General features: G+C 45.1%; 10 protein-coding genes and 1 non-coding gene across 11 annotated transcripts; 2 read left to right on the forward strand and 9 right to left on the reverse strand.

Annotated features, from left to right (window-relative positions):
* Window positions 1-3,396: 3,396 nt before the first annotated feature.
* FOMMEDRAFT_147173 (HSP20-like chaperone) lies at window positions 3,397-4,228 on the reverse strand (the record flags this gene model as incomplete). The annotated part of the gene is made up of 2 exons (XM_007267405.1): window positions 3,618-4,228; window positions 3,397-3,561 (listed from the first exon to the last, which is right to left on the reverse strand). The coding sequence occupies exons 1-2, from the start codon at window positions 4,152-4,154 to the stop codon at window positions 3,397-3,399; spliced, it is 702 nt and encodes a 233-aa protein (XP_007267467.1). The 5' UTR covers window positions 4,155-4,228.
* Window positions 4,229-5,665: 1,437 nt separating this feature from the next.
* On the reverse strand, window positions 5,666-7,967 carry FOMMEDRAFT_168607 (uncharacterized protein). Its single transcript, XM_007267406.1, has 6 exons — window positions 7,651-7,967; window positions 7,475-7,594; window positions 7,295-7,419; window positions 6,100-7,245; window positions 5,910-6,044; window positions 5,666-5,850 (listed from the first exon to the last, which is right to left on the reverse strand). The coding sequence occupies exons 1-6, from the start codon at window positions 7,957-7,959 to the stop codon at window positions 5,763-5,765; spliced, it is 1,923 nt and encodes a 640-aa protein (XP_007267468.1). The 5' UTR covers window positions 7,960-7,967; the 3' UTR covers window positions 5,666-5,762.
* Window positions 7,968-8,063: 96 nt separating this feature from the next.
* On the reverse strand, window positions 8,064-10,061 carry FOMMEDRAFT_88008 (alpha/beta-hydrolase; the record flags this gene model as incomplete). The annotated part of the gene is made up of 8 exons (XM_007267407.1): window positions 8,064-8,346; window positions 8,398-8,540; window positions 8,603-8,783; window positions 8,837-8,950; window positions 9,014-9,141; window positions 9,196-9,566; window positions 9,621-9,650; window positions 9,710-10,061. The coding sequence occupies 8 exons, from the start codon at window positions 10,059-10,061 to the stop codon at window positions 8,064-8,066; spliced, it is 1,602 nt and encodes a 533-aa protein (XP_007267469.1).
* A 494-nt stretch (window positions 10,062-10,555) lies between these two features.
* Window positions 10,556-11,252, reverse strand: FOMMEDRAFT_86500 (uncharacterized protein; the record flags this gene model as incomplete). The annotated part of the gene is made up of 3 exons (XM_007267408.1): window positions 10,556-10,752; window positions 10,800-10,931; window positions 11,003-11,252. The coding sequence occupies 3 exons, from the start codon at window positions 11,250-11,252 to the stop codon at window positions 10,556-10,558; spliced, it is 579 nt and encodes a 192-aa protein (XP_007267470.1).
* A 395-nt stretch (window positions 11,253-11,647) lies between these two features.
* On the reverse strand, window positions 11,648-13,408 carry FOMMEDRAFT_109175 (GDP-mannose 4,6-dehydratase). Its single transcript, XM_007267409.1, has 7 exons — window positions 13,311-13,408; window positions 13,226-13,253; window positions 13,062-13,168; window positions 12,465-12,992; window positions 12,277-12,412; window positions 12,114-12,212; window positions 11,648-12,045 (listed from the first exon to the last, which is right to left on the reverse strand). The coding sequence occupies exons 1-7, from the start codon at window positions 13,396-13,398 to the stop codon at window positions 11,910-11,912; spliced, it is 1,122 nt and encodes a 373-aa protein (XP_007267471.1). The 5' UTR covers window positions 13,399-13,408; the 3' UTR covers window positions 11,648-11,909.
* Window positions 13,409-14,170: 762 nt separating this feature from the next.
* Window positions 14,171-15,598, forward strand: FOMMEDRAFT_147177 (uncharacterized protein; the record flags this gene model as incomplete). The annotated part of the gene is made up of 8 exons (XM_007267410.1): window positions 14,171-14,286; window positions 14,346-14,400; window positions 14,458-14,563; window positions 14,620-14,704; window positions 14,765-14,899; window positions 14,964-15,083; window positions 15,141-15,176; window positions 15,232-15,598. 8 exons carry the CDS (start codon window positions 14,171-14,173, stop codon window positions 15,548-15,550), a joined length of 972 nt encoding a protein of 323 aa, XP_007267472.1. The 3' UTR covers window positions 15,551-15,598.
* Window positions 15,599-15,851: 253 nt separating this feature from the next.
* On the reverse strand, window positions 15,852-15,944 carry FOMMEDRAFT_t52. The gene has a single exon. It is a non-coding gene; the product is annotated as a tRNA-Pro (tRNA).
* A 1,577-nt stretch (window positions 15,945-17,521) lies between these two features.
* On the reverse strand, window positions 17,522-18,568 carry FOMMEDRAFT_29165 (uncharacterized protein; the record flags this gene model as incomplete). Its single annotated transcript, XM_007267411.1, has 6 exons — window positions 17,522-17,563; window positions 17,616-17,681; window positions 17,896-18,011; window positions 18,065-18,281; window positions 18,343-18,419; window positions 18,550-18,568. The coding sequence occupies 6 exons, from the start codon at window positions 18,566-18,568 to the stop codon at window positions 17,522-17,524; spliced, it is 537 nt and encodes a 178-aa protein (XP_007267473.1).
* Window positions 18,569-18,996: 428 nt separating this feature from the next.
* FOMMEDRAFT_157247 (uncharacterized protein) lies at window positions 18,997-19,425 on the forward strand (the record flags this gene model as incomplete). Its single annotated transcript, XM_007267412.1, has 3 exons — window positions 18,997-19,042; window positions 19,097-19,156; window positions 19,223-19,425. The coding sequence occupies 3 exons, from the start codon at window positions 18,997-18,999 to the stop codon at window positions 19,423-19,425; spliced, it is 309 nt and encodes a 102-aa protein (XP_007267474.1).
* Window positions 19,426-19,662: 237 nt separating this feature from the next.
* FOMMEDRAFT_141236 (uncharacterized protein) lies at window positions 19,663-20,821 on the reverse strand. The gene is made up of 3 exons (XM_007267413.1): window positions 20,699-20,821; window positions 20,311-20,632; window positions 19,663-20,228 (listed from the first exon to the last, which is right to left on the reverse strand). Exons 2-3 carry the CDS (start codon window positions 20,352-20,354, stop codon window positions 19,892-19,894), a joined length of 381 nt encoding a protein of 126 aa, XP_007267475.1. The 5' UTR covers window positions 20,355-20,632; window positions 20,699-20,821; the 3' UTR covers window positions 19,663-19,891.
* A 1,492-nt stretch (window positions 20,822-22,313) lies between these two features.
* Window positions 22,314-22,850, reverse strand: FOMMEDRAFT_87315 (Homeodomain-like protein; the record flags this gene model as incomplete). The annotated part of the gene is made up of 2 exons (XM_007267414.1): window positions 22,314-22,550; window positions 22,632-22,850. The coding sequence occupies 2 exons, from the start codon at window positions 22,848-22,850 to the stop codon at window positions 22,314-22,316; spliced, it is 456 nt and encodes a 151-aa protein (XP_007267476.1).
* Between the last annotated feature and the right edge of the window lie 677 nt (window positions 22,851-23,527).

Consider the following 23,527-nt stretch of genomic DNA (forward strand, 5'->3'; position numbering starts at 1 on the left):
GTTTTAGATTATTATCTCTATTTATTTCAAGATTTCACAAATGAAGAAATGTTAACAATAATTTCTAGTTTTTGTATAAAGAAAGTTTTAAATTTTGTTTATAATTTTTGCTGGTCAAAAATGGGAAAATAAATTTCAAATAATGTTTATCATTATGTAAGTTATTTTTTAAGGTAAGGAATTGTGAAATGCCCCAGGTGCTAAGTGCCTACATGTGCTATCACGTGCTTGATGCGCGTTCTTCGAATTCGGTACCGAGTGGTCTGCATCACAACTTCTGATATCTCTCCCTGCAAACTTTCCAGGATACGGCGTGTCAACTCACTTTGACCTATATTTCTCGGTAATATGTTTCTGGGATCCTTCCTAGTCCATAGTAGTGCTTTCCGGCAATATCACTAAGGAATCTAGATAGCTGTGGACGGTCGGTGTATTTGGTGAGAATCAAGGACTCAAAGATGACCGGGTCATTTCGTAGTCGAATATTATTACGAGACTAATATGAGTTCGTTGATCGTACACGGTACAGTTCACTTTGTGCATCGGAGCCTTGTTGAACCGAGTTTCTGTGTTAAGGGGATACCTCATGTTTGTATGTTACTTCCGACACGACCCGTAACCACGAAGTTTCCCTATCTCTTGTTTTTCATGATGAAAGGAACTGTCATGATCTGCAGTCTTGAATCCGCTTCCGGTCAAAGCCGATGCCAAGGTGCGTGAACAAAATTAAAGTGGCACTATCACCGATCTCCTCAAGTATGCTTTATGAAAGGTGTTAAAGGATAGTCTACGAAAGAGTTACGGATTATATCGGAGTTGTATACTCCCGGTCCGGGCGAGATATTATTGAACTTTGGAGTATTGAAAAAACGTCAACGTCGTGAGAGGATATACGGACGTTTGCATGGTGGAACTGTGCGGGCGTAGTATTGTGGGCAACTCAATAAGTCAATATTAATGGATGATGAAAAAAAAAAGCCCACCTTATCAAACTCGGCCCCCTTTCTTCTGACTTCCTACCTAAATGCACACTGCAGACACACCTACATTCCTCACCCACCCATCTGCTTTTTGCTATCCCCAGCTATCTGGATGCTTTATTACTAATTGCTATCCGAATTTTCCTTCTCCTTCTCCCTTTGTTTTTCTCACTTTTATTTGTCTTTCAACCCCAACCCCCCCCCCCCCCAACTCTCTCGGATAGCTTTTGTACGTAAGTCTGTCTCAACAAGAAAAATGAGTGGCTTCTGCACTGTTTTGTTTTGGTTTTGTTTTGTTTGTTACAATGTGTAGCTTATCAATAGATTAGGCACAATACTTAATCATTCATCTGTGTTGTGTATAACTACATTTTATTGTAAGTAGGTATATAGAGTTGAGAATAGGCAGGTGATTTGTAGGCCATTACTGATGGTAAACGGCAAGTCGGGATTAGCCATTTTATAATTAGTAAGCCCAGGATTTGGCTTAGATAAATAAATTCTAGAATTAGATACTGGACAAGTATCTGACTCAGAGTTTTTAGTGTAGATTAGCGGGGCCGTTGATTAAACTGTCTCTGTGTTGCACGGCATTGATGATGACAACCTATGCGAATATTAGTGGTAATTTTAACTGTGTATCTCTGTTTTTTCACTTGTTGATGCAAACCTGAATGTTGTTAAATGGCCTTCTATGAAGCTATGCATATTTATATGCAATTGCCCCGCATGAACTGTAAGTCATCGGCAGTGTTGACCTTGAAATTTGTATGAGGGCAACCAAGCAGTGGTAGAAGACCTACCGTGTGGCAGAGCCAAGATGTAGTGCTTGCACAGCATGCGCTGCCCAACAAAATTGTTTGCACACCGCGCAGTACCTTCGCCAGAAGTGTCTGAGTAAGGATATACTCTCGTCTTGTGCCACTGAGTCGTCCTTGACTGTGAAACCTTGTACACCTGGCATATCTATTAAATTAATCAGATACCCGTTTTTAGCTATGGACAGTGTACATGCTGTCACGTGCCCGAAGCGCCCTTTTCGGTACCGAGTGGTCGCCATCATTAATTTAATTCCAACATTTGAATTTCAGACAACTTGACGTGTTAACTCATTGTGACTTGTATTTTGTGATAATTTGTCACTTACATCTCCTTCAGCCTAGATTAGTACTGTCAATAGTGTTTGGCAGCATAAAATGATGAAAGAATCCGGATAGATGTGTATCAGTGTATTCGGTGAGAATCAAGGATTCAAAAATGACCGGGTCATTTCGTAGTGGTACACATACGAATGCGCTGATCGTACACGGTGCAATTCGTCTGTATCTCATTTGAACGGCGTTTGTGTGTTGAAGCGATATCGCTGGTGTTACTTCCGACACAACCCGTAGCTACGTAGTTTCCCTATCTCTTGTTTTCATGTTGGTACAGGGACCCGTCATGATCTGCAGCTCTGTATCCGCTTCCGGTCAAAGCCGATAAGTGGCACTACCACCGATATTCTCGAGTACACTTCATGACGGCGTGTTAAGGGTTCAGCTGTAAGAAGTATAGATTATATCGGGTTCTAAAGACTATAAAATACTCTATAGTAGCAGTAGTAGATTATAAATAAACTCTATATATAACTCATGTATAGGTAGAAGGAGCGACACCGAATGGCCCTCGTCAGGGGTCCTGACAACAGACACCATCCATTTTACCCAATTCAGATAAGTTGGAGTGCAGAGACAGGAGAAATAATAAGATGTCCAAAGCAACGTGTACACGGATACAGTAAAATGAAACATAAAACCCAAAAATGATGATGGTTAAGGAAACCCCTACGTATATGCGGGAGCCAGCTAGATACAGTCGACAGCAAAAATTATAGTGTGTGTGTACAGAGAATAAAGTGAGTTGGGTGTGTGTGCACAATGCGTGTCTGTGTGGGGACCTACATCCGAATTTGGGAAGTACAGGTATGCATGCATGCATGCGATAAAACTTCGGGAAAGTCAAAGAAATTGAAGAATGTCGGTACAATAAGGATAATAAACAGGGGGTGTAAGTTAATACTCCAGGTATACTGAACAATGATTCCAGACATAGAGACAAGGAACATTTAGAAGCTATGTGATGACGTCTCTGTGGACGGAAAGAATCGCTAGTCAGCTTTAATTCCGCTACATGCTTGAAGGAAGGAAGGAAGGAAGGAAGGAAGGAAGGAAGGAAGAAAGCGGAAGGGTGCACATGCACTTGGTCCGATGCGACATCGCAAGAACAACCTTGATTTACTCCATCAAGTATGATGCCACGCCGAACACGAAGTGTACGCCACAAGGATGAAACAGGACCGAGACGTACCGAAATTGCAATGTTCACGGACTGGAAGTAGTATGGCTGTGGATACCGAGATGTTCTGCAAAGTTGGAGTTTAAGCGCTCCGTACTGTAGAATGCCTCGCATCCACATCGTCCATCTCAGCATCGTCTTCCGTGGTCTCGGGTTTTATACGCTGTTCCGAGGTACTCGGATTCGAAGGGAGCGGCCAACATATAGTTAGCATTCCGTCATCCATAGACGCAGTTATTGTTGCAGGCTAGAAAGAATCATCATTATTATGAGATAGTGAGTGAGAGAAGCGAAAGTACCTACATCAGTTCCACTAGGGAGGCGGATTATTCTCTGGAATTTGCCAAACTTGAGCTCGTTGAACACTGTTCTGCCCTTGACTTCCTTCTCCTCTTCCTTCACCTCGCCTTCTTCGCTGTCCTGCTGTTGCTGAGCAGCCTGCAAATACAATAGATGCGAAGGTCGACGTTCTCCAGAAATAATAAGATCGCCATTCGGTCGAGCGGTAATGGAAACGTCGTTCTTCTGTAAACCCGGCAGTTCGAGAGTCGCAATCATCGAACGCTTTAGACCGTACGTCTCGTACATATGTACTCGGGGTTTCATTATCTTCTGCTCCTCCTGAAGCATTTGCGTTTGCTGTGCTCGAGACTGAGTAACGACGGTCTGATCCCGGTATGCCGCAGCAAGGGCAGCTTGTACGAATCGAACGACATCCTCTTGAGTGTATAAAGGCGCGTTTGAGGGTGCAGCAAGTCGAGTTGTCGGAGATTGTGGAGATGCGCTGTTAGAAGAGTGTGGTGAAGGCGCGTTGTTCTGAGCAACAGCTGCAGCTGCCATTGTAAAGTTTGGTTGATCGGAAAAGCGGAAAGTTTTGAGTGTCGAGGGCCCGCTTTTATAGAGCCGGATCGGGGGATGGGTTTGGGTCGAGTCATGAACATGAACATGTCCCTTATAAAGGGTGCGATGATTGCGAATTGCGTTTTTCCATGACTCGGCGGATTGGGAAAACGGGGGCAAGATCGTCAGCACTTCCGAGTGCACAGCGCTCTCCAACAAGTTCCGAGGAATCGGGCGATTTTTGGTACCTTGACATGTTTGTAGAAAATTGCAGGTCGAAAAGCGGAGCGAGCCGGACTCGGCGATGCACACAGCTTCCCCGGATTAGTAATACATTATTTACCGAATAAGGCATCCGTACGGCACTCCGTGATTCGGCTATTCGGTTGTGCCGCGGCATAGCGTGAGTAACCGTGGATTACCCATCCTCTTGGTAAGCAAGCTCCGACTCATGATGACAAAACTTGCCTTAATTTCACATTGGTTTGTGCAGCATTTTTCAGCAATATTTGTTTGAGCACTCTTAAGACCGCGCATCCGTTCAGCATCGGCATCATCGTGCTGCACGTAAGGTGTGCTTAGCCCGTCCGTGAAAAAGACAGCACCGCGCTGAGTCCCTATTCGGGGGCCAAGCATGAACGAGCAAAGGCCTATTGCTAATGCAATGCAAAGCCGACGTGGTCCAATGCCGAAGTGGAAGAAGCCTACGTAGCTTATACCCTGATGAGAAGCGGAACTGCGTTAGCGGTGATTGCAAGCCAATCGGACCACTAAGAAGACCGAGTCAATCGACTGGACCTCGGTGGCTGTGCGACACATGGCTCATTGTGGGTCCGCATGCGATGCTGCTGGAATACCTATCATGGTGCCGATTGGTTGACCTAAAAACACGCGGCCATCCGTCCGCGTACGTTACTATCTTTACTCACCTTACTTTGCTCCCAACTGGCGGCAGTCATTCGGAGAATATTCTGGATGTTCCGAGTACATACATTTTCTGTAGATAGTATCCTCAAAGGCGAACAAGTGGAGCTAGAGAGGTGATCAGGATGGATACATTCACATCGCCTCTACATAAGAGGCACATGCCTTCCATGCCCAAATCCGCAGCACCAACAAACGGGGACCAATAGCTCCTGTACCAACAGAGCCTATTAGCATGCGAGGGGTACGGCTTTGGACAACAATAGAATGCCTCACCGAAAGCAGGTGCCCGGCAATTCATGAAAACAAGCGTGAACTGTGTTGCACCGAGTCATTTCTACGTTCTAGCGCCGTTGAATGATTAAATCACATTTTGCATCCCGTAAGTGAAACTGCGGGCTCCGTGGGACGTTAGCATTTCATCTTCGTTTCATGAGTCACAAAGCCATCAGGCAGCCATGCCGATTCCTCGTGCTGTAAGGTTTTATAGGAGAAAAACAAGGGCATAAAACTGAGCCTCTAAGCCTGGGGAAGTGGGGTTGCTAATTATGTGCTTCTTTGTTAACGCAGGTTTCATTTCGTGGTCTCGATAAATGATAGAATTTATTTGCAGTAACACAGAAAGCAAGGCAGTCAGCTACACAGGAATTTAGAAATAAAATGAACACTCGATAAAGCAATAATTCAGCTCCACCAACTAATATCCTCCTCGTCTGAAAACACGTAGTTCTCGTAGTTCTCGTGAGACAGCCCAGATATTGAACCACGAAGACTTCAGTTCATCACTGCCTCAGTAACACAGGGTGGAGATAAAGGGGTAAATGGACCTACTCATGCTGCGAAGAGTGGTCACTGCCATTTTCAGACCCGTTCTCAGAAAAGCTTCCTTGAAGACTTTCTTCGTCGGACAATGAACGACGATAGAGTCCACCACGACGGTGAGCGTGAGCATCTTCGTCAGAGTGCCTGTGAAACCAGTCGAGTCAATTAACTGCCGGACAAGGACCAAACTCAATCTTACTGGTCTTCATGTTCCGAGTCTGAGTCAATAACTACGTGGCGGCCTCGTGACCCCCCTGGAACACGAATACGTCTGACCTGCTGCACATCACTGTCGGCATCATCATCCGATTCTATACGTGTACGAAGGGCCCGAGTGCCCCTTCTCAGTGAACTGGTCGGACGTCTGTATGCGTCTGAGTCTGAATCTGTCAAGTTGATCGTTGAAAGTCGTCGTCGGCCTCGTGCCTCTTCGGCAGAATCATCATCTGCACGAGCAATAGGGGGAGGAACAATTCTACGAGGTCTATGATCTTCGACAATGTCGGACATCACTTCATCCTCAGTCTCGAAATTGCCATCTTCTTCGGCAGAATGGAATTCATCAATCCTAGGTTGCTCTTCTCCATCGTCAATGAAGCTACTCTCATAGCCATCGTCATCTGCGCCTTCTTCATCGTGATCGTGCCGAGCATTCATAGTACGATAGAATCCGAGTGCACCCACTATACCCCGAAAATGCGCATTTAGTTCTCCGTTGACATCCTCTGCATCCATGGCAGCAAGTTCTTGATCGGCAAGTCCGTCGAACTCGTCTGCATCCATCCAATGAGCAGGATCCGCGTCGTCATCTTCGTCCTCGAAATCTCGATGCAAACCGGGATAAAGTCGGCCGCACGAGGTACAAAGACCATCCCAGATCTCATGGTAACACTGTGTGCACCTATACACAGCGTCTTCCTCATCGTAGAAGCCCCGGTCTCCTTGATCTTCCTCGCCATTCGCGGCATCATCTCTGTTGCGTCTGTTCCTGTTCGGAACTGCTAGCAGCCCAGGAATGTGAGCGCGTCTGAAGACCCCATTCCAGGCCTCTGCACCTGATGGGACTGTGTCACCCTCCCGTTGTCTAGTATGTGACGGATACAACTCCTTCGCTACATCGCCTTTGTGATCAAATAGGTGGTGGACTATATCCTTTATTCCCCAAGCCTCTACTGGCGCCTCTTGGACGACAGCCCGACAATGAGGACACGTCTTCTCTTTCCTGAGCAACATCGGAGTGTCACGAGCAAGTAAAGTAGGGTCATCCACGTCGAAGTTGTGCAACAGATGATCCGGAGGAGGTTGAGCAATATGCGCTGGAGGAGCTCGAAACCATGCAAGAAGGCTTAGACGAAAGTTAGCTAATGTTACGTGATGATACGGGAAACGCGTACCAATCGTAACACGCTGTGTGGCCACACGGCGCTAATGTGTATGGTCTGTACATTGGGTCAAGACAGATTTGACACGTCAATGATGGTGCAAGCAACTCCAGAAATTCTTTATGCGCGTCCAAAAGCTTGACAATATTTGATCAGAGTTCATGGCACATGTGGCGATTGAAGTAGACGTACTATCTTCTGTTGATCAAACTTCGTGCGTAAAGAAACCAGTTCATCGCTGGCATTCTCATCTACAACATCATCTCTAGGTCGTTCATTGTTCGTAGTTCCATTAACTTCCTGTTCTTTTCCCTGCAGGCGCGTAAGGTGAGTACGACGCAGAGGAGACACGGAATTCATTTACTCACCTTCAACGACATCGTGCTACTGGTTGCAAGAGATGATCTTGAAGCGTTAAGCACTTTTCTCGTTACTGAAAACCTTTTCTTCCTCCTCTTTCTCCTATGCGCATCTAACTTTGCAGAGCCCACTTTCAGAGAACGCACCATCGGTTGCGGCGTCTTTATGGCTTTCGTGACCAGCGTTTCAGAATCAGAGAGCGAAGTCGACGCAGCCCTCTTATTTGACGGCGACACGACGCGCTTACTAGGCCCGGCCTCTGCAGATGGAAGAGCAGGCAATGGTTTACTAAGAGTAGGAGAGGGTGGAATGGCCATCACTCGTTCAACAGACAAAGGGGTCAGTGAGTTGAACTGAGATTGAGATTGACACGCGGAGAGGCCACAATTACAGGTATATTTCGTGTACGTAATACAATTGCCTAATCCTGCATATGCTCAACTACTGACGCTACAAATGCACATCGACTCTTGGCTGCATCCTCCTCCTCCACGAAAATACTACTAGCCCGTGTCTCATTCTGCTGGTCCTGCTGCAGTACGGCCCTCTTGTTGGTAGAGAAGTCTGGCCAGAACGGCGACCGCTCAAGTTTGAATGTGTTCGGATCCTTCGTTCGGACAAACGAGAGCCAGTAGGCTATCAGCTCTTCGCTGAACGCCGTCTCGACAGGGTCGAGGCCTGTGAATACAGTGCTGCCATTCGTACTAGGATATCGCAAGTCAGCGGAAAATTATTGCGAACAATCTGGTGCATACCCAGTATTGGTACCCAAGAACATCATCCAATTCTCCGCGGCGTGCTCTGTGATACCTGGCTCATTTTGCGTGGGATTCGGCTGGTTGTACCGGTAAGTCCAAGCCTTGGAGTTTTTAACTCCCGCAGCACCCATCATTTCTCTCTGGACAGCCATGTCACTAAATCTAAAATACCAACATCAAACTGCAGTGCAAAGGTGCTTACCCCACATCTCAACCCCGGTTCACCAGTTGCTGTGCGTATCCACTCCTCCTCGGAAGAAAACTGGGCGGGGTTATACACTTGGTTGAACTTTTCGAGCTCGGCTGCATTTAGCAAAGGGTACGCAGGGTGCAACACAGCAGTGAGATTATTCGTTCCTCCCCCGGTCTCGTTGCTTGTGGCTCTATAAATAACAACAATAAGTTAATTGCTCCCGCCTGGGGTGCCAGCGCTCACCCTGCAATGAGAGGAACGTGTAGGAATCTACCCTCTGCCAGCAACTTCGTAGGATAGTCGGGGATCAGACTGCCGTCTACGACCGGACGCCATTTGTTGTACAGAGATCCATTGCTGCCGACGAATATTGGTCTCAATAGAGCTACGGCATTTCTTTATTCTTATGTTTTTACTTACAACGACGCACCTGCGTCTTGAGCGCGGGCTAGGGCACTTATCGATGCCTTTCGGAGGCAGGAAACGGTAGCGCTAACAGAGCTCAGACCTCCGCAGCCCGCCTGTTCCGCATAGAAGTCGAACAATGGCTATAATGCAATGAGTATTAGCTACGGAATCGGGAAGTCAAGCAAATTGCTAACCTCCTGCTGCTCTGGAAGCGGCAGAATCTCTCTGTCAACACTCTGTGCAATTGCTCCGGAAAATAGTTTTTCAGAGCCTTCGTTCGCAATCATATGGATCTCAACACTTCCTCCTCCTGCGCTCTGTCCGTTGATCGTCACCTGATCGGGATCACCTCCAAAGGCTTCGATATTATCGTGCACCCATCTCAATGCGAGCAGTTGATCCTTCATCCCAGCATTAAGATCCGCAATGGACGGGTTCGAGAAATCAGGATGTGCGAGGAAACCGAAAGAGTCGAGCCTGTAGTACACGGAAACTACGACGACATTTGGGGATTGGTTGATCCAATGTTCGAACGGCCAGTTTCGAGGATTCCCATAAACATAGCCTACGCTGAATATTAGTGAATGAGTAAATATAAACCAGGTATAACTCCCAGTACCTCCTCCATGAATATAAAATAGAACGGGCACTGTCAGGAGCAATAACAATATTAATATTCGCAATGCTACCTAAGACGGAACCACTTACATTTGCTCTTTGAAGTCGCATTCACAGGCGTGTAAATATTGATCTTCAGACAGTCTTCACTTCCAGCACCTCCAGCATCACCTTCTCCTATACTACCTTGAACACAAAAGTTGGGATAGCTAGTTGCGTCAATGACACCGCCATTTCCTTTCAGCTTTTCAGTATCCAACGGGACTGGTGCGCGGAAGCGTAGGTCACCAACAGGTGGTTCTGCGTACGGTACACCAAGGAAGGCCAGACTGAACGGTTCCGTGAAGTTACCACGGAATTTTGCATAGCCGGTATCAACAATATGAGAACTGTCTCGAGGGAAGACGACAGACGACAGAGCCTCGCCGAACAAAGATAGCATACAAATTGCAGATACAAGTTGGAACATGGCGGACGACATCCCGAAAGACTTCAGCCACATCTGACCGTGCAGGAATCGCCTTGGTCGATGCCTTTATATGCAGCCTGAGCATATGCTCAGGAAAAGAAACCGGTAATAAGTGCTGAATAAAAAGAGTCATGGGGTGTACACCATTTCTTCTCAAATAGCTTCGAATATACATGCCGGAATATTTCATGCACCATCGTGGCTTAGAAGGAGTCACCAGAAGACACAGAAAATTCGATTAACATGACGTCAGGTAAAGAATACTTCTCTATTATATTATTTGTCTAGATTCGCAGGATTCTTGCGTCAAGTGTTATTGCGGAATGATGCGATCCGCAAGGAGAGCGCTCACTTCTCTTCAAGTCCGACGGCGGCACGAGTCTCCTGCACGTATTGAAGGAAGCCAAGCTCTGCATTTATCGGTGCACACGTCCCGGTTGTCAATCATTTTCCCTCTTTCTTTCTTCTCAAATCCGCTTAAGTTGCTTCTTAAGCCGGTCCATGAGAGTATCGGTCAGCTGACACACGCCGTTAGTGGTGCACAGACGGTAACTCGGCATTGGCTGGTAGGTTTCAGTGAGCATGCGGCCATCCTCTACGCGAACAGAAGCAATGATGTCGTCTGGGTCCGGTATACGGCCGAGTGGGGGAGGGTTTCGTTGATCTGGGACCCGGAAGAATTATGGGGAATAAGGACGTCTCCGATAAAACAGCAGCATGATGGAGCAGACGTACCAAAGATGTGCATCCATCCACTCTGCGTTTGAATGGCACCGCTTGTCCATACTTCATCCTCAGGTAATGCCTCTTTTACGACTGCATGTAGGATCAGCAGGAAATCCTCTAGAGCCGTCGTATTTGGTCGGTGTTACTATGTTGCAGGAGGAGAGCACATATTACATTGAAGCACTCACCATTCTCGTGGAAATCGTTGAGTCCACTTCCTCCATACTCAGTCCCTGCCGCCTCCGAAGACAGAGCTGGTAGCCAACCTAGAATTGTTGGATCCGAAATACCGTCCCAAGGCCGGTCGTCAAGAAAGCTCAGTGCAAATGCAGGACCGCCGGCAACCATAGCATCTTCGTCATCAAAGAAATGATAGAACAGCGACGGATGTGAGTCGTCCTTTATTGGAGCGTATTTCGACTGCAAGGCACTCGACATGTGGGAAACTGGTCCTGTTCTACCTACATGAAAACAAAATTCCTGAGTAAAATGGACTGTCCAGCTATCTCAAATCAGAAAAATGCAATCACATAATGACAAGTTCTTGTTCAAGACTTGGCATGACGGCACGAGATGGGATTTTAAGGAGATGGACGCCGGAACAGCTCTGTTCGAGAGTTGGCGTACAACATCGTTTCGTGGCCTGAGATGTGCACAGCATCGATTTGGTTCTATTGTATAGCCCACTCTGCGGGAAAGTAAAGGTAGAAGAGCTTGCGGTCTCCAGGACACGCTGTTCGTAAGCATAGAAAACGTCGTGGTATAGAGGCAACCTGATGACACGAGTTCGGACTTGCTCTGCAGTGGATCCATAGCCAAAAAAGAATGATCCGCGTCATGTCAAATTGATAATATATTCATGAAATTCCGTCAATTCATCACAAGAAAAGTGTCTATGGAGTCAGACGAAGTACCAAATCCAGGATGATGGAAACGATCGCCTTTTAGAAAACACAGGAATGATGACACAGAGGAAGGGGACTGGACTGGACGGGGCAAAGTACGTATTGTAACACGGGAAACCTCGCATTCAAAACAATTACCCCATGCCATAACAGTAAGTGTTCTGGTGCCCTGATACCAATTCAAACAAGCCTAATTTTGATCCTCGATGAGATTCATGGCAGCTTTCAGATCAGCCTGGACCATCTCCTTGACAAGCGAGTCGAAATCAACAATACGCTTCCATCCAAGTTTTGACTCTGCTTTTGCCGGATTGCCGAGGAGAAGGCTAAGAAAAAATTATATGTCGTTAGGTGTATCGCACCCAGGGCACCATAGCTCAAGTAAGATACTTACTCGACTTCTGCCGGACGGAAATAGCGCGGGTCGACTTTTACAATAACCTTCTCTGTCTTGGTGTCAATACCTTCTTCTTTCTCACCAGTGCCTTGCCATCTGAAATAAGGATAAAAATAGTCATTGTAAGCTCCTGAATATGCATGATATAGAACCAACGGACTTGATGTGCACGTCAAGCTCTGCAAATGCCTTTTCAACAAATTCCCTGACTGGATGCGTCTCGCCAGTAGCAAGAACAAAGTCCTCTGGTTCGGGCTGCTGCAGCATGCGCCACATGCCTTCGACATAGTCTTTTGCTGTACACTCGTCAGCACTGTACTCAAACATTTACTTCCCATATAAACATACCATGACCCCAGTCACGTCGTGCATCCAAGTTACCTAAGTACAGACAGTGCTGCTTGCCTAATTTTATTTCAGCCGCAGCGCGAGAAATCTTCCGTGTTACGAAGGTTCTGCCGCGTCGAGGGCTTTCGTGATTAAACAGGATTCCGTTGCACGCATACATCCCATATGCTTCCCTATAGTTTACAGTAATCCAGAACGCATATAACTTGGCAGCACCGTATGGACTACGGGGATAGAATGGAGTCTTTTCAGTTTGCGGAGTCTCAACAACCTTTCCATAAAGCTCAGATGTCGAGGCCTGGTAGAATCGGACATGCTTCTCAAGTCCACAAGTACGAATAGCATCCAAAAGACGCAAGGTGCCAAGGCCATCGATGTCACCGGTATATTCAGCCATCTCAAACGAAACTTTTACGTGAGATTGTGCGCCGAGATTGTATACTTCCGTTGGTTGAACTGAGGCGATGATGTACACAAGGTTGGTACTGTCGCCAAGGTCACCATAATGCAGTTTGAACTTATTCGGGCCTGCGTGATTGACAGTGTGAGTCTGATGATTGCAACCGTGGAGGATGGTAAATGCTATTGGATGCGTACGTTCATGTTGGTCTTCATAGAGATGATGGAGACGATTTGTGTTGAAACTGGACGATCTACGGATGATCCCGTGTACCTCATAGCCCTTTTCGAGAAGCAGTTCGGTACTAGGCTACAGTGAGCCCCGTTGATTTCAAACAAGAATGCAATGATTGATAGCTAACAGGTAAGAACCGTCCTGCCCGGTGATACCTAGCGAGCAGGAAAATTAGCACGCGACAAAATTTTGTTAAGACCATGAGGACGGACCGGAGATAAGTGCGACCTTGCGCTTGCGGTACTCTTCGACTGGAGCCACTCTGAGGTTTCCAAAGGGGTGAGAAGCGATGTCAGCCATGGCCGTCGTTGTCGTTGTTGGATGTTGATGGGAAAAACGGGAAGCGAGGGGTAGAACAAGGCGAAGTGCGGCGGCACTTGGATGAACGGAAGCGGCAGTGAATGAGTGAATGTAGTGCGGCGCCCGTCGGTGATCTATTTTCCGAAACAGACTCCTGGCAATCACTGCATCACATTCTGCATCACCTGCATCAACCTTCTTTTTCCTTCTCTCTCGACTTGTCTGCCAACTGCACCCGAACAGCCTTGCACGCAAACAATTCGATCCGCTTCCAATGTCACTCATCTCTTGTTCGTCTCTTTGCCTTCAAGGCTTCTCGCGCACGGCTCCAGTTCTTGTTGCCAATCTGTCATCCCACGCATGCAGTTGATGCTCCTCGCCTCCTGATGTACCCAATCATCGTCCTTTCTGTCGTACTACCCTGCTCACTCAATCTTCCGACATGAATGTATTCGGGTCAGATCCTGTGCAGTTAGTAGCTGTTGTGAGGCAATTTTATGCACATGTGCAAAATTAGAACAACGGATCCTACCAGTTTTTCTTGTCACTATGTCTGACATATGCAGTCTTGCAAGAACATATAAAGTCTGGTCTCTTGGCACTAGTAACTTTAACCCACTCTAGTCTACTTCGTGTTCTCTGAGCCAGGCGCTCCATTTACTTTCCACTCAGGTTTTCTCTCGTCTCTTCTGCGGTGAGTCGAATTCTTTACTATTTCTCAGATTGTTATACTCATGCATGACACATTAGGCCGGTCCAAGCTCCCTTCGCCATGTTCTTCAAATACCAACTTGCTTCTCTTGCACTTTGCGCTCTTTTCCTCAGTAGAGTAGATGCACACGGCACCATTACTGCTGTGCAGGGTGCAAACGGCGTCAATGGCGCAGGGTCAGTATTACTCACTTCACACCAGTATACTGTTCTCTAAACTATATCATCAACAACAGCTTTGGCATAATTGCCTCCACTCCCCGAAACGGAGGCTTACCTGTTCCCTTTGAGGTTAGTAACAATGTTGCATATATTCTGTCCGACGTGCTGAATGCTTCGTCTCAACAGCAAGACACCAGTGTCATCCGCAACAACGAGATCCAGTCAGGTAAGACTGGTGTATGCGGAAGGACTAAGGCAGGAGGAAACAACGACGTTGCTTCACAACTCGCAGGTATGATCAGGAGTGGCTAACAGTATCCCTCGACGAAATACCTAACATAATTTTAGCTGCGTCTCAGGCTGGACTCCCGTCTGCAGCAGCAGATGGGTCAGTCACCATGACTCTCCATCAGGTCAACCAGGACGGCGCTGGGTAAAGAATATATCTCTTCATACGACGCTTCAAATCTGACATATGCTACTTTGTTACTAGACCTTACAAGTGTGACGTCTCTGCTGATGGCGGACAGACATTCACCGACGCGACGGTCTCTCAGAACGTACCTGGCTTTGCGAGTTTGAGCGGGGCCGTAGCGAAGGACTTCCAACTCGTTGCCCAGATGCCCGCGTATGTCATCTGTTATCCACTTCAACTAATTGCATCTCATCAAAGTTTTATATTTCTGTTGTAGAGGTATGCAATGCGCTGGCGGCCCTAATGGTGACGCCTGCATCATGAGGTGCCGCAACAGCGCAATTGCTGGTCCGTTCGGGTCTTGCGTCGCTGTCACTAACAGTGGCTCAGGAGCAGGGTAAGTCAAGGAAGTCATCTGTCATTCTCCCAATGTCTAATCAGTCTGCCTTGTTAGGAACACAACAACCGCAGCAGCTGACACTTCAGCAGCGTAAGTCCTTTCACTCTTCCAGTCTTCCACTTCTGACATGTACGCTGTCCCCCAGTCCTGCAGCAGCTGCCTCTCCCGCAGCCTCACCAGCAGGATCGACCACCGGGTCAACTGCTGGAGGTGCAACTGGTGCGACTGGTGCGACTGGAGCAACTGGAGCAACTGGAGCAACTGGAGCAACTGGAGCAACTGGAGCAACTGGAGCAACTGGAGCAACTGGAGCAACTGGCGCTACTGGCGCAACCGGTGGAAAGGGTGGTGGATTCCTCGGCAAGCTTGGCAAGGCCTTCGGCGCTCGCAGCTCCGACGCGAAAAAGCGCTACATCACCTCCCGCGTCGCTGGTAAGAGGGCTGGCCTCTGGATTGATGCATGAGATGCCTCCACTAGGGACATTTGGACATTCTACGGACTCTTATTTCCACTTTTTACGTAGCACTCGTCTTTTAATGTAGCTAGTTTCTTGACATGATTAGGATTATATACGGGTTTTCCATGCCGGACGATGAAAAAAACTTTGGTAGTCGTGTCATAGCGTTGTGAGATACTTATCACTTGAGTGATTTGGAAGAGCGAAAATTTCACATCAGACTATGCAACACTATATATCGTACAGTGAATGTATTGGCTTATTCTGCTACCGCAATGAAAAAATTGGTTTTTTTGGGGGGAAAAATGGGTTGAGCGGAGAATCGAACTCCGGACCACCTGCATTCGATCCTCTGTATCAGAAACCCTAAGCAGGTATCATACCTCTAGACCACACAACCGACGTTCTTTTCGATTTGCTTCTATAATTGATAGAATCCCTAAGCAGGCCTCATATCTCTACACCACACAACCACGTCTTCATTGTAAAGACTAGTTCGTTCGTCACCCAGCCTGCTTGCTTTGCCCACTCACGCTCCATTGATAGAAGTTCCTCTGCCCAACCCATACATTTGTCTGGTGCGGTTTTCTGTATTACTACCAATAGATCTCTTAAGAAGAGAATTTACATGAGTTAGCAACGTCTCATTCTAAAAAATAAACAGATTGCATGACATTCGTGAACGCGAACTGTTGTCTAAACGCATTACAGTCGTTTTCATAAATATAGTCGCACGTGAAAATCACGCATTTTGGACGCGTGTAGTCACAAAACTAAGAAAAATCAAGTATATAGACAATTTCTCCTGTAATTCTTTACAATACAACATGATTAAGTACTTAAAAAAAAGTAGACATCTAGCTGAGGAATAATACATAAAAATATCTAAGTTTGCCTTACTATATCTTATAGGAGAGGTCAAATATTCTCAGATTCTGTATCTTCAATTTGAGTCTGTCCAAACAAAAAAAATCAGTACTACCTCTACACAGAATTTTAAATTTTTTTAAGAGGTCCTAAATTAATAATATAGTCTAAGGATTACTCTAAAAAGTTTTTGAGCAATTTCATGAAGAATTGAAGTTATAGTGAGTATATTTCTGAGTAGTATTTGTATATTACATGACTTCTGTTGAACTGTAGTATTGTCTTAGTGTATACCCTAACAAGTAAAAATCTAGTTTGATCTTTCCAAATCAACTTTATAGAGTCATATATTATTTTACAACTACTTAAGAGCTAAGATGTGTAGTTACATTATATTAGATTGAAGATCTATACTTAAATTCCTTAGTATCTTCTACTATATACTAAGTAATACATAAGACCAGTCTAATGTTAACCTCTACTCCTTCCTCAGCTACAATATTCCACAGTGTTTCTTTATCTAGAGCTTTTATGTCATCAAGTTGCATTATCCTATACTTTGTGAATGCATTTCCTAACAATTCATAATCAAAACTATTATGTTCTTGTTTCAAATCCTTTATAAGTGACTGAAGCCATCTTTTTACTATTGGAAAATCACATACTGTACAATGAGCTGGCTCAATATTGTGAGATACAGTTTGTTTTAGTACCTGAGCTTTGCCTTCAGATTCAGTTTCAATTGTGTTACTGTAATTCTGTTTCTTACTACTGTTTGAAGCTTTGTCTCTATCAGATTTCCTATCAAGTAGTTTCAGCTACTCAGGCAGCTCACTAATGCTTACTCTAGAAGCATTCTTGTACTAAGAAGTGGGTCAATATATGTTAATATCCATGTAATTCTATACAATGCACTACAAGCTTAGTATGCTCAGTAACATCAGAATGAGTGTAAAGAATGTACTCATGCCTACCCTTGATCCTAGTACACAAAGCACTGTCATACTTGTTACACTTGAAATGTGCAACAATCTGGCTTGCAATCTTTTGGAGTTTCTCCTTGTATTGTTCCCTTACATTGTCTATTACTGTTATAGTAAATGGTTTCATTTAGAGCTTCTTCCAGTTGTTAGGCTGCTTTATAGAGACAGTCTACATGACAATAACAATGAGACACTAGGGAGGAGGAATACACAAGACTCACAGTATTCCTGAGATTATAGATGATGATCTCTAGGTCCCCAACCTTCTTCTTTTTGCCTTTATTACCCTTATGAAATGTTGTGACAGACTTGAAGAAATCATCTAGAGCCTTCTAACCATCCAGGTAATATGGTTCTACTTTAGAACCAACTTTCTTACACTATAGTGCTTTGTACCCAAGAGTCTGAATTACACATGTACCTCTTATAACCTCTGTCACTTTGTACAATAGGTTAGTAAGGGTTATAGTTGAGTTGATAAAACATATTGTGTGTGCTAACACTATCTGAGACTTTGACAGTTATCTCAACAGAGTCCTTGAGAGGCTTTAGGGTCAAAGTCAACAAGCTATATACTTTAGCCCTCCTAAACAATAGTAAGTGAAGCCTATCACTTTCTGGAACAAAAATAAAATGAAATCATACTTTAATACACAGTAAAATGACTTACCAATTAGGTCAAAGTCAATACTGCTATTACTATTTGTAGATGAGTGAAGTTCACAAGAACTTGTACTATTTTTGTCCAAATTGTCTAAAACTTCAGAGTCCTGCTTAATACCATTACTTTTCACAATTTGAGTGATGTCAAAGACTGAGACATCCACAGGAGCATCCTTGTCAATGGCATTAATGCTACTGTCTTCACTACTAACATGAAGCTTTGTCTATGCTTAAAAGAACAAGAGTTAAAGTCCCAAGTTTTAAATCATACATTTGAATACTCACCTTCTTTACTTTAGACTGTACTGTATGCTGATGGCCTGCTTTTAGTATGTCTACTTTCTTTCCTTGGATCCCTGGTGCTTGATTTCACACTAGTGTTTGCTCTGCTACTGCTAGGATGTTAGCCTTGTAGGGCTGACCACAAGTCTGTTTGCTAGTTTTTGAGGCCTTCCTGGTTGCTTCTGCTTCTTCTGTAGCAACAAGCTTTACAGACTTCTTCACAGTACATGGTCAGGGCATTTCCATCATCTTTGCAAAAGGTGAGCAAGCAGCAGAAGAAAAGCAAAAGAGATGCATTTGTTTTTATAATTTGAATGCATCCTTGTAAGCATAGGCAAGCCAAGCTTGTTACAGCATTTGCTAAGCAATTTAGATGTTGTGATTGTATTGTGATGGATGTGGATTGCAGAGCATAGCTACAAGATGCAATGGTCCTGGTCTTGTGCAAACACCATGTATGGGGATCAGAGATCTTGAAATGGACAAGGCCAGAATTCCAATCTAACCCAGACTGAGAGAGTCGTGGGCCACGTCTTCTCACTTTGTATTCAACCACTATCATCTCCTGCAGCCATGATGGCCCAGCATGCTTCAACTGCCAGAAGTCCTGTCCCCTACATATATTCCCCCCAACTGAGTCAAGCAGGATCCCTAGCCATGCCTGTGCCCAAGACGTCTCACAATCAAGCTGCAGCTGAAGAAGGTGAGTAACTGCCTCACCCTTATTACCAAGTGACAACGTTTGATTGTTTTGTAGAGGACTTGATAGACACAGGTGGATGGTCTCCAGGATCAAACTACAGCCTCTCATCTGACAGTCAGTCCAGTGATTTGTCTTCTAGATCTAACAATTCTGAATTTTCATCCCTATTGCTGCTTGCAGCTCCCAAAGGCAAACACGTCAAGAAGCTTGTTGATACCACTGAAGATGACATCAATGTTGCTGTGCTTACACAACAACCGGAAGCAGAAAGTCAAGCGTGCAGAGACATTGCACAGAAGATGTGTACAATAGTAGTGGCAAGAAAAGTTACTATGGTGCAAATGCAGGATGAAATGAAGACATTGCAAGATTCGACTGACTGACAAATTGATAGTCTGGAAGTCAAGCTCAAGACGTTCCAAAACAGGGTGCATTAAGAAGTTGAAGATGTTTGTGGAGAGGTGTGTAGTATTGGAGAGCAAGTGCAAGATGTTAGCATGCAAGTCAAAGATGTTTGTGCTGAAGCAAGCCTGCATTACGAACAATACGACTGGGTGATTACAGAGAAGGTAAACGATTTTTTTCTATATTCATACTATTTAATGCTAATTACATGGTTTGGGGCATAGAATGCCGAAGGTTATGAAGATATTATACATTGACAGACAGTTGATCTGGGTTGTCAAGCATTTTACAAGGGCATGGTCCATTTCCTGGCGGTTTTCAATCAAGGTACTGTGACAGGCAAGAACCAAGGCCCGAGTGCCTCAGACAGAGGCAGTACACCCAACTTGCCTTATAGTCAGGTGCCAATTCCAGGACTTGCACCAGTTGTGCCATCTGGACAATTCACCTTCCAACAGCCAAGACAGCAAGCATCAGTCTCTGGAATACAACCGTATCAATCGCAAGGGCCAGGACTTGGATTTCAACCATATTCACAACTGCCTCCAGGATCTGGACATCCTGCGTATCAACAGCTCGCACAACCTTATTAGCAAATGTCTGGACCTGGTGATGCTTTGTACGATCAAGAACTGCCACTGTCTCCATTTGGCGAGTTCCCTGGAACAGTCTCTCAGGTGCCCATAGCATATGCTCTACCAACCCAGCCAGAACCCGCTCATCATGAGCCACCAAACCCTTTCCTGTCCGAACACGATGGGAAACTCGATTGGATTTCGTTCTGGAAAAAGATTGCCGACGGACCAATCATGAACATCATGTACAGGTCTGCCCTGGATGGAGAGATGATGGTTAGGACGCACAGGACAATCGCATGGAATACCATCCAACGCTGGAAGAACATCATGCCAATGTATATCGGCAATCTTCACAGGCAAGCGAACAAGATATTCGAACAGTATCCGATCCACGAGGAACCGTCAACGCCTAAGAGTTTCCGTCGGACCGTCTCTTCAGGTCTTCAGATGTTGAAACAGCACGATTCCGAATCCACGAGCCTGAGATCAGCTTCGACACACCTCGAACGAGCAGGATCGTCGCATCTGACCTCACCGGCTACGCCAGCAACGCCAGCTACTCCAACTTCACCAATGTCAACTTCGCCTGGTCTGCCTGGTCAAGGGCCTGGACTTACAGCATCAGAATATGATATTAAAGCGAAGATAAAGCATGTGGAGGTGAGAGACTTACTTACGAGGGCATCCGACGCAGTTCGCGCACTGCAAATCTTGAAAGACAACGTTCTATTCCAACGCATCATCGTGCAGAGCTGGCGTCTGAGGGACATATGGTCTGAATCGGCTCATCCTTCACACGTGAGGATGGATCCTCCCATGCCGTATCGATGGCTGAAGGCCCTGGACAACAGAACCACGTTGAAGCGCTTTTTCACACCGGAAGAAGCGGATCTCATTGCCGTCAAATTAGTGCAACTTCACGGGCACCTTACAACGGATTATTACGATTACGACATACACGGCAATCCTCTTCATAAGAAGAGGAAGACGGATAAAGGCAAAGGGTCGGCTGGTGGAAGGGATGGGAGGAAGGGGAGGAAGGGGAGGAAGGGGAAGAAGAAGGAGACGGGGCAGCCGGTACCGGGTAGCAGCAGGGGATGACTGACCGGTCTTGTCTTGAAGGGACACTCCATGTTGGATATCAGTCATGCTGCCACTTATGTCTTTGCACTCTCGTATATACGTTGTGCCTATGTAATAATCATGTCCTACCACTGAATGTATTGGCTTTGGTATTTAGATGACCAGTGTGAGGGGATCGGTATTTACCGAAAGGAGCCAGTATAGGGGTTAGCCGCAGCATTCACAAAGACGATCCTCTCTTCCTCGAACCGCCATCTGCTTTGACATGGACCACACTGAGGTGCAGCTCAATATACATGCTGCAAAGCTTGCAAACGACCTAGGCTCTTCGCTTCCAACTCTTGGACTTAGCATGAACGTCATGGACATCTGCAATTGGACAACCTTCGATAGACGTGTAATTTCCACGTATTGGCGCAAAATATGCCTCGGTAACTACAGGTACAGTCGATTACAACAAGCCCTTAATACGTACTAAGACATCTATTGTTCTGTTAGAGCAGCTTCAAACGAAAATGGACAGATAGCTTACCAGCGAATGTATCCACAATGTCGATAAAAGTTTCGGCAATGCTCAGCACTTATCGACATAACCTCCCCGTACAATTGCTGAAGCACAGAACCTTCATTTCCTTCCAGTGCTACATGTCGGAGACGTTTCTTCAAGAGAGAAAAAGCAAGTTCGATCGGATTGAAATCAGGCGAATATGCTGGCAGAAATACAAGTTTCATGCCTCTATGATGGTGGCGCTTGGGATTAGGAATCGTACAACAATAACAAGCAAGGTAAGTCTGCATACCTTGATTCTACCAGATCCCTTACTTCTTGTGATTTATGGATCGAGCAATTATCCATGACCAAGGTAGATCCTTGCTCTGCACGGTCTACAACTCTTTTGATGAACTCAAGAAACGATGCTGCATTGAAAGCACCTTCAATGATTGAACATTCGAGCATGCCATTTAGCGTGATTGCAGGAAGGATGGAGAACCTGAAAAGACGGTCAGTACAATTAACAGTGAATACAGTTTGATGGTACCGTTTTCCCCGGGCGAAAACTTGTTTGCGAGTGGCTTGGCGATTCTGCAGAGCCCATACTTCCTTGCGTAGAAATGTACGACGATCACAAGCACTCTCATCGATGAAGGTGATTCTTTTTAACTTCTCTTCGTCATCAGCCATTTCACCCATCATAAGCCTGTACCTAGTACGTTCTAGTTCGGTGCGCTCGGCTGCCCTCCTTGAGATCTATTGGTTTTTTTCCCTCCTGCTGTTTTACTCGTAAAATATTAATACTTACCCTTTTCATTGTGAATCCTACTCGACGCAAAGCTCTCCACACCGTACTATCTGATACTTCCTTGCCACATGCATTGCAAAGTTCATCCCGCAACTCCAATAAAAATAGGTCGCATCGACGGTCCACTGAACCAAGCAGATACTGATACCACAGAGGTCCAATAAGGCAAAAGAGAAAGAAAGCAAGGAAAAGAGAAAGAAAATACAGTAGACTGATACACACCTCAGTGTCTGCATAATCCAATATCCTTGGTCGCCCCCGACTGTGCAAGACGTCTCGTTCAACTCTACCAGTCTCCCTCCAGTGACTCAGTATTCGCTGAATCGTTCGTTGCTGAACATCTGCTAGACGAGACAATTGCTGGGCAGAGAACGATTCATGCTGATAGAGCTTCACAATGATTTTGCGTGCATCATCAGAAAGAACTTTCCCTCTTGCCATAGGTTAACAACAGACAAGACTCATGTAAAAAAAAAAAGATGTGTGTACGTGAGTTTGCACGTGCTTTACATGATCAATAGATACTACATAGTAATGTACTTATTGTCACTTCAATTCTTCATGAAATTGCTCAAAAACTTTTTAGAGTAATCCTTAGACTATATTATTAATTTAGGACCTCTTAAAAAATTTAAAATTCTGTGTAGAGGTAGTACTGATTTTTTTTGTTCGGACAGACTCAAATTGAAGATACAGAATCTGAGAACATTTGACCTCTCCTATAAGATATAGTAAGGCAAACTTAGATATTTTTATGTATTATTCCTCAGCTAGATGTCTACTTTTTTTAAGTACTTAATCATGTTGTATTGTAAAGAATTACAGGAGAAATTGTCTATATACTTGATTTTTCTTAGTTTTGTGACTAGACGCGTCCAAAATGCGTGATTTTCACGTGTGACTATATTTATGAAAACGACTGTAACACCATCATCTTCAAATTACTAGGACAAGCCATTGCCATCATGAAAAAGTCTTAAGTATTATACTTGCTTATAATCTTGTATATTTTATATATTTTATAAAATTTGTCCAATTACTTATAATCTTCCGTGGGGGGTTAAGCAAGGAAAGTACAATGTTAAATAAGCAAGAAAAAATACTTTTAAAACTTGGCA

The sequence above is a fragment of the Fomitiporia mediterranea genome, assembly GCF_000271605.1.
Source record: "Fomitiporia mediterranea MF3/22 unplaced genomic scaffold FOMMEscaffold_7, whole genome shotgun sequence".
Taxonomy (NCBI): Eukaryota; Fungi; Basidiomycota; class Agaricomycetes; order Hymenochaetales; family Hymenochaetaceae; genus Fomitiporia; species Fomitiporia mediterranea.

Excerpts from the sequence above, each read along its gene's own strand:
- FOMMEDRAFT_168607 (XM_007267406.1), bottom strand. The coding sequence starts at position 7,959 with ATGGCCATTCCACCCTCTCCTACTCTTAGTAAACCATTGCCTGCTCTT. Across the intron at positions 7,420-7,474 it reads AGTTTGATCAACAGAAGATA|CTTTTGGACGCGCATAAAGA; the intron begins GTACGTCTACTT and ends AATATTGTCAAG. Across the intron at positions 7,246-7,294 it reads CACACAGCGTGTTACGATTG|CCTTCTTGCATGGTTTCGAG; the intron begins GTACGCGTTTCC and ends CTTTCGTCTAAG.
- FOMMEDRAFT_109175 (XM_007267409.1), bottom strand. The coding sequence starts at position 13,398 with ATGGCTGACATCGCTTCTCACCCCTTTGGAAACCTCAGAGTGGCTCCA. Across the intron at positions 13,254-13,310 it reads CAAGGTCGCACTTATCTCCG|GTATCACCGGGCAGGACGGT; the intron begins GTCCGTCCTCAT and ends CCTGCTCGCTAG. Across the intron at positions 12,046-12,113 it reads TTCCGTCCGGCAGAAGTCGA|CCTTCTCCTCGGCAATCCGG; the intron begins GTAAGTATCTTA and ends ATTTTTTCTTAG.
- FOMMEDRAFT_141236 (XM_007267413.1), bottom strand. The coding sequence starts at position 20,354 with ATGATGTTCTTCCAGCGTTGGATGGTATTCCATGCGATTGTCCT. Across the intron at positions 20,229-20,310 it reads GTATTCCATGCGATTGTCCT|AACGAAATCCAATCGAGTTT; the intron begins GTGCGTCCTAAC and ends ATCTTTTTCCAG.